The sequence below is a fragment of the Apteryx rowi genome, unplaced genomic scaffold, assembly GCF_003343035.1.
Source record: "Apteryx rowi isolate R43461 unplaced genomic scaffold, aptRow1 scaffold_603, whole genome shotgun sequence".
Taxonomy (NCBI): domain Eukaryota; kingdom Metazoa; phylum Chordata; class Aves; order Apterygiformes; family Apterygidae; genus Apteryx; species Apteryx rowi.
Window position 1 is genome coordinate 275,011 of NW_020450876.1, and position 10,103 is coordinate 285,113.

Below are 10,103 nucleotides of genomic sequence, written 5' to 3' on the forward strand. Positions count from 1 at the left end.
GGGGGAGAGAAAGCCTGAGAAGTCACTTGCTGCACTGAAGAGGCTGCCCAGGGAAGGACGATTGCCTGGGACCCTTGTCACTTCTTTTCTCACTTCCTGGATGGCAACTAGGGAAAATTTTCCCTTGACCTTCTCTTTCCCTCTTTCCTTTTGTTCTTATTTTCCCCAAAGTAACTTTCACCACTAAAATCAATGTATGCCATCAGCTACAGACACTGCCAAAAAACCTTTTATGCATGTGAACCTCTCTCAACATCCTTTGTGCAACAAAGACTTTTTCTAAGACCTTTGCTTTCAGTGACAGTTAAATGCTTAAACACCTCTCTGAACCACAACCTAAGCATTGCAGTTGTAGACCTTTAAGAGTATCTAGGATCCCTAAGTTTCGTCACTGTACAGCATTTCAATAAGAATATGGTTCCTGCTATAAGGAAAAAATGACATATATATATGTGTATATATATATATATATATATATATATATATATATAGAAAATCACAGAAGAATGTAATAATACAAATACTCTTTGTAGTCCTTTGATAGAAAGCTGTGTAAGTCAAGGTATTTAGCCTGTTAAGTCAAAAAGAGATGTTGGGGGGGGGAAAATCAAAGGAAATAGGAAATAGGTGAGAAGTGGGTGAGAAGGAATGAGCTCCTCACCCCTGGCTCATCTAGAACTGGCCACAGAATGAAATATGATTGCTTTAGGTAATTACAGAATACAAAAGCTGAACTAATGTTAGACTGAGTCTGCCTAGCGGCAGTTTGAAATATTGAGAATGGTCATTCACCATGCCCGTAATAATGCAGGTTTATGTTAGTGAAAGGATGGTATAAAATAGGTTCTACCTGGAAGAATGGTCCTGTGGCACTAGACTCATGGTCCTGCAGAGGTTCTCACCTGCAGGTGCAATGACACTCTCACCATTCAACATCTGAAGGATGGACAAAATTTAGCTCTAGTTACCCAAGTTTAACTGGTTACCCAATTATGTCTCTTAAGATTTTAAACCTCATAAGAATTTTGGTCCATCCGAGAAGTTTCAAAATTGGAACCTTTTCAGTTCTGGAATTGGTTCTTCGAACCCTTTTGGTTCTTAGTTGAGGTATGGGGTAAACACAGACCATTTGGAAACTGGAGCAAGTCTGTTAAGCTGTTTAGGCACTGTTGGAAATTGTAGGCAATTGTAGGCACTCATTATGTTTACAGGTACAAATATATACACATAAAATACTTTATTTTTTTAACTTCTGGGATGGAAAGCCTATGTAGCCAAAAGATGGATCTCAGTTAACTTATCTGCAGGTTTCCTGATGTTTATAGTGTTCCCTCAAAGTGATTTTCACATCCTGCAACATGTGAGGTGAGAGGCAGGAAAGGCATAACAAAAACTCTGTAGAAGGAGAGAGGCAGGCAACAGTGATAGCTCATCTTTAGCTAGTGCATTAGTTAATAAGCAACTACTGCAGATCTTGTGTGACAGTTCATGTGCTGAAAAAACATGTGATAGTTAAGTGTCTTCCTCTTTTTAAACTATTGATTTGTTCACCAATGTGGAGTTTTTATAATAAAACACAGAAAGTAGAAGTATTGTTGCTTTAAAATGTATGATCTTGTGAAGAGATTACATCCTTCTGGGGAGGAGTTTTCGAGGAGGAAGGCACTGTGCAGCTCATAAATATCCTGGACTGAGATTGCTGCTTTTGTCCCATCTGCCTGTGAACCAGTTCATAAAGTGCAGCATTCCTGTTCATCTTTAAAAAGAAGCATGGCTGACTGGTTTGTGAAGAACAGAATCAGAAATGACAAAGTAACTGTTTTTATGAAGCCAACCTGCCCTTACTGCCGTAATGCAATGGGGATCCTCAGAGAATTTAACTTCAGGCCAGGATGTCTGGAGTCTTTTGATATTACTGGGATGGATGATGTGCAGGATTACTTCCAGCAAACAACAGGGCAAAGAACAGTAAGTCCTCAAATTTTTATTTCAGAATTTGTTAATCTTTTCTCAGAAATAAAATAGTGCTAGCTGCTGCTGAGGCTGAAGTGAGGTCTCTTTCCCAAGTAATTTTTTTGCAATAAAACTAGCCACATCACAAGGAGAAGCCACATCCTCATTCTGTTTTTCAGATGTTTTTAATGTTGTTTTCATTTTTCTGCTTCTTCCCTGGAAAGTGCTTTCTCATAGAGTAACTGCACAAATCTGTGCTTCCATATCTAGAACTGCACACTAATCCCCTTTGTAAGGACCTTGTTACAAAGCTTCACTCTACACAAGCTGCCTCCTGGGGAACAATGACACCTCTAAGAATGTTTTGTACCTGTTTGGAATGTACTTGCTGTTGTAACATGCAGAAGCACGGAAGTAATTGAGCCTCACATTAGCTCTTAGTTCTTGACTCCACTAGTTAGCAAAGGATTAATGTAGAAGGCAATCTTCTTTTTTCTAGGATAGTGGTCAGAAGTTCCTTCAAAGATCTTTCTATAAAATTGTATTAGTTAACACATAAGCAAAGCAAAAATGTGTTTGAGCAGTCTGAGCAGAGGTGAGAGAAGACAGAAATGGGAGTTTGTCTGAATTCTGACACTTGCTTTCCCTCTGACTTTGAGCAGAAAAAGTGTTCAGTTGCCTCATTTTAGCTGGCAGTAAAATAGATACTGYACTTACAAAATTAAAAGGCCATTTATTTTGAAGCTTAATTAAATAATTGGATTTGTATCAGTGTATCAACATTATAAGATGTGTCTGAGTTTCAGGAAATAATTTCTTCAGAAATGCCATCACACAGGTCAGATAGATAGATAGTTTACACTTCAGCATTAGTTAGGCCTTTGCACAACTTACTTACTTTTTTTTTCCCCCCCCAGTCTGCCTTAACAAATAGCAAGGTACAACAGGTTTGGATCTGTAAAGTGAATCTGAAAAGAAAYGCTGAGGACACAGTATCTACATTCTCTGAGTTTCAGGGAGCTGACTCTACCCTGATCTATTATCATGGATGGAATATCCCCACCAGACATGTGGTTTGAATTAGTCCAGGATAAATCCAAGTTTGTACTTCTGCTTTAAAGACAGCAGGCCCTTCAGATGGCTGTTCTAAAAAGTGCCATGGTGTCTGTCTTGCATAGATGTTGGCAATACATTGCTGCTTTCACTGTCCTCCTGTGAAATCCTCACTCACAGATTCAGGTTTGTTCCTGGCTTGTTTCTGATCCTGCTTTCTCATTTTTAACCTCTTACAAGTGACAGAGGGAACCTTATTGCATGCTTGACTCCCTGCCCCCATACTGAATTTGGAAACTGAGCACACTTGGGGGCCAGCAGGTGGGCACAAGTGGATTTACTGATGCTTCTAGGACTCATAGTCCAGAAAGGAAGTCTTGAAGTGGAAGGAGGGGAGACAACTAAGAGACTTTGTTACTGTGACTGCTATTCTTAACTGACCAGAAATTTTAAGCACAAGAAATGAGCTCAGATTGATGGCACCCCTTCATTCTTAGTACATAGAAGGACCAACAGTGAATTCAGTGCTTTCAGTGTGTAAGCACAGTGGAGTCTGCTGCTGTCAGCTGGCCACAGCTTTGCTATTATTGCATAAAACTTTGGGATCCCTTAACTGTCTTCAGGAGGCTGGGGTGTGCTTTCTAGGGTGTCGTGCTTGTCAATTCCTATCAGTATATGGCCCACCAATTAGAGGTAAGTAAGTCTGTCATGGATGAGTTCATTTAGCAAGGTGCTGGAGCCCAGCCTCCAAACCCTATTCTGGTAGATCATTTGTTTGGGGGATGTGCACAAGATCATCAAAGCTTTTACTCTCTGGGGGTTACCAAACTTTTTGCATCTGCTGCCTGATGCCTACCCTGGCATCTAGCCTGGTGTGATTATGATCACATTAACAGCAAGGGTTACCCCTTTTATGGCACATGGGGAGGCATCTTGGTCAGCCTCATGGAAACATGAAACACCCAAGCATTCTGAAGTTTTGGGCCACAAGAGGACGCTGGTACCTTTATTCCACACATAGAAATGGTTCTTTGTAGCATTCAGGTGTCAACCTGCAACATCAGAAATACTGGTCACCTCCTTCATTGCTGGATCATGACACTTTACCCTGACAATGAAGGAGCCCAGTTCAGTTGCATTCTCAGTATCAGCCACTTAAAAGTGAAGAATACATTCAGTCAAATCACTGCAAGATGGCACAGTGAGACAGACAGGTAAGATACAAACATTCTTCAAATCCTTCAGATAATGAACTCCTGCGGTACTCTCTCTGGATGAAGATGCAGAAGGGCTTTTTGATTCCAGCTGGAACAATAAAGGCCGGTTTCTCAGGCAGCTGTATGCATAGCCCTTTGGGCCTCGTGGCAGCAGTTAGGACACACAAGGATGCCCCCGTGGCTGGTACGCCAGCTGTGCCTTAGGAGGCAAAGGGGATGGCAGGTGTGCCACGGGATGGGCTGACTGGAAGGGGAAAGGGACATGTTTGCATGAAGATGCCTCCTGCTCTGTGGGACTCGATTAATGAAATTAGCTTGCCAATGTGTTTTTATGTGTCTTCCCTCTGCCCCAACCTTCCGTGGTACTTGACCCATCACACCTTTCAGGCAAGCATGGTTAATCTGACTATGTCTTCCCTGGCCCCYATCCCTGTACCATTTTTGACCTTTGTGATATACTGCTGTGTGCCTATGGCTATCTCTACAGACCTAAAGAAACCTCAGTCTTATGTCTGAGAGTCTGCTAAATCACAGCAGTGGTGTTGAGTGATGCTGGAAAATATAAGCAGTAACTGGAAAGCAGAAGTGTGTTGCCAGCAGAGAAGGAATTGGGAGGGAGAGAAAGGATGAACAGCTTTACTAGAGAAGCAAGATACTGAAAGTAGTAGCTCATTTCCCAGCAGGAAAGGGATCGATAGAAGACACCCAGGGAAAGTGGAAGCAAATTTCATAGCAGACAAGAAATGGAGGGGGAGGGGGCAGCTAGAGCTTTGCCAATGAGAGAAATAAATTACTGAAAGCAGAAGGTAATTTCCCAGCAGAAGAGGGATGGAGAAAGAGGGTTTGCTTGCTCTGTGTTTTGCTAAGTGAGGACAAGACGTGGCAGGTGCTGTTGGGGACTGGATGACAGAAAAGGCTTGTCTTAGCTGATGCTGTGGTTTTGGGGATTTTGATTAGTCAGGAAGGAAAGGGTTGGCCTCCCTCCACTGCTCCCTGGAACAGGGAGCTCATCCTTGATCTCTGACATGCCATCTTCCTATTGTCTTCTTTTCCCCTAGAATTTTATACTTCTTCATGTCCAAGTTTTCTTTCCTGAGTCCTTGAGCTATTACTGTCTTAATAATTTCACTTCTGCCTGTGTTTTTCTTCTTTTTATCTTGCCTGGCTTTAGCACATGCAGTTTCCCAGCTCAACAACAATTTTCACTTCCTACTGTAGAGAGAACATGCATGCGTTCAGGAAGTCTCAGAAGCTGAGGTTCAGTAATTGTTCCTGGTCTTCAGGAGTGTCTTTTTTTTCTTAAATTTGACTCCACTTTGATTACCAGTCTTCTTGTAACCAGATGACAGTCATCAGATTGGCAACCTAGTGGTAGGAAGGCAATCTGTTTAGAAGAGAAGTTTGCCCCTCTTGTGGCACAGATTTAACAAGCTTACTGGTTGCTGTACCCACCATGGGAGCACCAAACTGAATGTTCTGTAAATCGTCAGGGCTTGAATTTATCATTGCAATGAGAGGAATTCAATCAATGCAAAACAGAGGAAGTGAAAGAAAAGGCAAGACATTCTGAAAAAGGACCAGCATAGGGAAGAAAATAACAGATGGCTGGGCTGATAAAGGAGGGAGAGGACAGAAGGCAAGAAAAAGTGTAAGCAGAGAAGGGATTGTGCCAGAAATAGAAGTTTGTTACACCAGTGACTTTGATAATAACCGTGACAATCAGACAACTGGCAACCAATATGCGTGTGTGTGCCACCTGGCACCTTTATATAGCATAGGAAGTGCTTTAGAGGATGGTGTGATATCTCAGTATTTTGAGAACCTCCTACTGGCACATACATACTCAGTACATGTTGGAGGTCTTGGCACTTGGAGCTGCTCACTCATGGCTTTAGGATCATCAGTATTTGAGCACATTTAACGCTATCCTAGAGTGTAATTCCCAGTTTAGTTTCATCTGAAGAAATCCTGTTTGCATACTTTGGGACTACTTCTGTATGTAACTTAAAAAGGGTTAATCTGGATTAACTGGACACTTGCTTCAAAAATTGCCATGTACTAAAATAATAACATAGAAGCACTCAAAGACTAATAAACAGATTTTTCCCTGTTAGGAATTTGCATAGTGAGCTGCAAGCTGATTCTTGTAAGTCAGTTGCTGTTGGACTTCTCAGTCATAAACATTCCTGACTTCTTAAATTCTTGGCAAGAAATCAGCATTCATGCTGTGCTAAATATAACAGGCTTTAAAAAGTCACTTTGGCCAGCAGAGCGATCTGCCTAATTCAGAACCAGGAATGTGTCTTACAGGGCTAAGCAGGGGCATTCAATCATGGCACTGCTTTCCTCCTGGCAGAAGGTTTTTTGTTATCCTAAGAACAGCTGTGAAATTTAGGACCAATACTATTTAAAGCATCAGATGCTTTTATTGTCCTGCACCCTCTATAAAATGTAGAATATTCCTCTACCTTTTCCTCTTTCCTAACAGTAGATTTTCCAACAGACTTGGGGTGGGGGGAGATGGAAGGAGAGAGAGATTTTGGTAAATTACAGCCTCCTTAACATGAAGTTTGCTGCCCAGGAGATGAATACTCTGCTCACTCTTTGTCTTCAGTGACTCAGCTGTACAAATAGTCTCTCTTCACAGAGTAATGCRTATCATTGTTTTTGTATCTAGGTCCCTCTTGTGTTTATTGGGAAAACCTGCATTGGTGGATTTTCAGATCTGCAAAATTTATATGGACAACTCCCAGTAATTCTACGTCAAATTGATGCTCTACAGTAGCAGAAGGGTAAGTAGTGGGAAACACTCTCTGGCCAACAGTAATGATTCTTCAGAACTGTAGATGAAATGTGAGTATAGTACTGAGCAATCTAGCTTAGGCATCCATGACATTGACAATATTTTACTACATAATTGAGTACTGTGTGTATTGGAAATTTATAGGGGACAATACAGTTAATTTCGATATGCAGCACAAAGGCTCTGGCTATAAGACTGAAGGATTGTCCCTTGCAGAATTGTCCCTTATTTAAAATCCTTAAGTTGGGTTTTCCTCTATCATCTTTTTTTGATTGGAAACTACAAAATTCTTGCAGCTAATTTTGGTGKTTTTTTTCCACTTTTAATACTAAGGGATGACTTGATGGAGCAGTGCTGTATACCATTACATGACAGTGAAGTGTGAATTCATGCTGGGGATTCTCAGCTGCAGTTATCTTCACTATGAACTTCTTATTGCATACTTGAGAGAAATGTTTCCAAAATGTTTGACAGTATAGCCCTCAGTTGCTAGCCTGTAAGAGGCAAAATGGTTCAGCTAGGAGATCTTTTTTTTTCTCCATATAAGAAGATTGAGTCTGTTGGTCTAAAAACAAAGCCTCTACACTTTAGTCTGACTGTTAATAGTAGAGAAGATGGGATCTTATATTCTCATTGGCTTTAAAAAACATCTGGACACTCTGGAGGATCTACTGCACTTTTCTGCTATCATGCTAATGTACTTGTTACAGACAATGGCATGGATATACTTTTTCAGTCATGCAGTATGATGGTTTCCATTTTGGTTAGCACAAGAGCTCTGTAGAACCCTAGGTATGAACTAGTAAAATATGAGATAAAATTTTCTAATCAGAATGTAAAGGCCTGTCTACATGACACAGTACTAACCTTTAAAAATCCCTTAACTAATTCTTAACAGACTGAGTTAACTCTTCCACAGTACTTCACAGAGATACTAACTCAGGTTTCTAAAGAAATACTGTTAAGGTATTCTTGCATGTCATTTTGTTACACAGTGTAAGCCTGACAAACTCGTGGATACTGCAGTTAGAGGTATGGACAAATGCTGCAGCAGTGAACTAGGGAAACAATATATGGACACAGATTAAATTTGTAAGGGTTCCATCATCTGTGTAACACCTTTTATGCAGTGGAACAGTGTGCAGTAGATCAACAACGTGGCTCAGGTGGTTTAGGGACCCGGGTTTGCAAGCACACCTAAAACAGCAGGTTTCTGGGACTAATTGCTGACAGATTAGAGGAGAACCAGATACTAGAATTACTTCAGTCAATTAACAGCCTGAGCCAGGTTCATATTTCCCTAAGTCTTACCTTCAGCAAAACCCTTGGAATCAGGAGGTTGGATCAGCTGGTGGAAAACAGGCATTTGCACATCCATTATGAAGCCAGGATATGTTTGGATACTTTCTGGCCTTGTGAAACAATTCAGACCACTGGCTATGGTATTAAGGTAGCCCAGACAATGGGCTGCAGACAGATTTATTCAATATTGTGTGCATTAATTCCTGCCAGAGGAGAGGAAAATTTGCACCATCTTATTTATCTGTACAATGCCTAGAAGTAACAGTTTCCTATTACAGGTATATAGTTGCTTTCTGATGTCTGACAATCATTTCTGAACTTGATGACCTCTAAGAGTTTAATACGAAATTTCTGTTCCGCCTGTGTTATAAGCTTCTCAGTCCCACAGGATATATCTGTCACTCTTGACTTGACTGATAGAAGAAGGGCAACTAATGGCATCATGTGGCAGATCTCGGCCCTACCATAATTAATGTCTCTCCTGCCCAGGAGGGGATATAATGGCCTAGGCCCCTTTCTGGAATGTACAGCATGAAGCCAGTTTCGAACCCCCAAATCTTCACACTTGAGTGACAGCCAGATATAGCCCTGCTGTGTTAATGTACTTGCTGTGTTAATTATCATGCATAAAGAGAATATCTGTTTCCTCCTTTTAAATATACAGATTAAGAGACATTTAGGGCATTATTTCTATACTGACCAAAAAGGATGATATAGCTGTGAAATCTGTTAACCATTTAACATGACTTTAGACTTTTTTTTTGATTGGTCCTCTGTCAGCTCCTGCTTACTCCCAAGTTAAAATGCAACCAACTCTGTTAAAACAGATAAAGATGCCTGTGCATGCATGTGTGCACACTTCAAACATTGTGTATCCTTCACAATAACAAGCTTACAATCATTATAGTAGTCCGTAACCTTGACCAAAAATAAAAGCAATCATGTGGCAAACTTACTGGTTTTGTATAATGATTTTTAGCAAAGATGGCTAACTTCCTTATAATATGTATATATAAAAATACAAAGATGCACACATACATATGTATGTAAATATATATACATATGAATACATATATATACACACATAAAAACATTACTTAAAAGGTCTCCAAAGTCTCTTCTATAAATGTATCTTATCAATAAACTAATTCCTAACAGCAGGAATCTCTATCCTTTATGTCTACTGTTTCTACTTTCAGGAGAAAGATGACCACGAGCTACAACTTCCTCATCCTCACATATACTCTTTGGAACAACTTCTTTCTAACTTCTTACTGTGGCATCATAAGAATCTTTTTGGGGGAATGCAATTTCTTTTGATTTCACTGATAAGTGCTTCAATATGCTACATTCTTCAYCCTTTCTGTAATGCTGAAAAGAAGTCTAGAACTGGATCTGACTCAGCCAAATAAAATATGCTTGCACTCAGTGTGTTCACTCCTGTGGGTTTTTTTTGTATAGATCAATTCATACACTTATTCTAAATGCCTCTCTCTTTTCTCTTCAGTCTTCTTTCTGCCTCTCTCTCCCAAATGACCTGCTAGCAACTCTCAATGTTTTCTATGTAGTGTAAAGAATTTCTTTAAATAGGCTAAGCTGGAAGTATACATAGACAACCATAACATTGGTATCCTGGAATGCAATCTTGAAAATAACCACTGCAGCTTGTAAGCACTGCCCCTACCCTTATGACCCTTATGGTCTTTTGGCTCATGTCTCATGGCAGGGGCATGGAGACTAGTCTAAGTAGCACTTTTTTGTAAATATTTTGTTAC

The 10,103-nt window shown here is 40.3% G+C and overlaps 1 protein-coding gene across 1 annotated transcript; it reads left to right on the forward strand.

Annotated features, from left to right (window-relative positions):
* Window positions 1-1,702: 1,702 nt before the first annotated feature.
* Window positions 1,703-9,757, forward strand: GLRX (glutaredoxin). Its single transcript, XM_026083501.1, has 3 exons — window positions 1,703-1,968; window positions 6,901-7,015; window positions 9,528-9,757. The coding sequence occupies exons 1-2, from the start codon at window positions 1,771-1,773 to the stop codon at window positions 7,006-7,008; spliced, it is 306 nt and encodes a 101-aa protein (XP_025939286.1). The 5' UTR covers window positions 1,703-1,770; the 3' UTR covers window positions 7,009-7,015; window positions 9,528-9,757.
* Window positions 9,758-10,103: the final 346 nt, after the last annotated feature.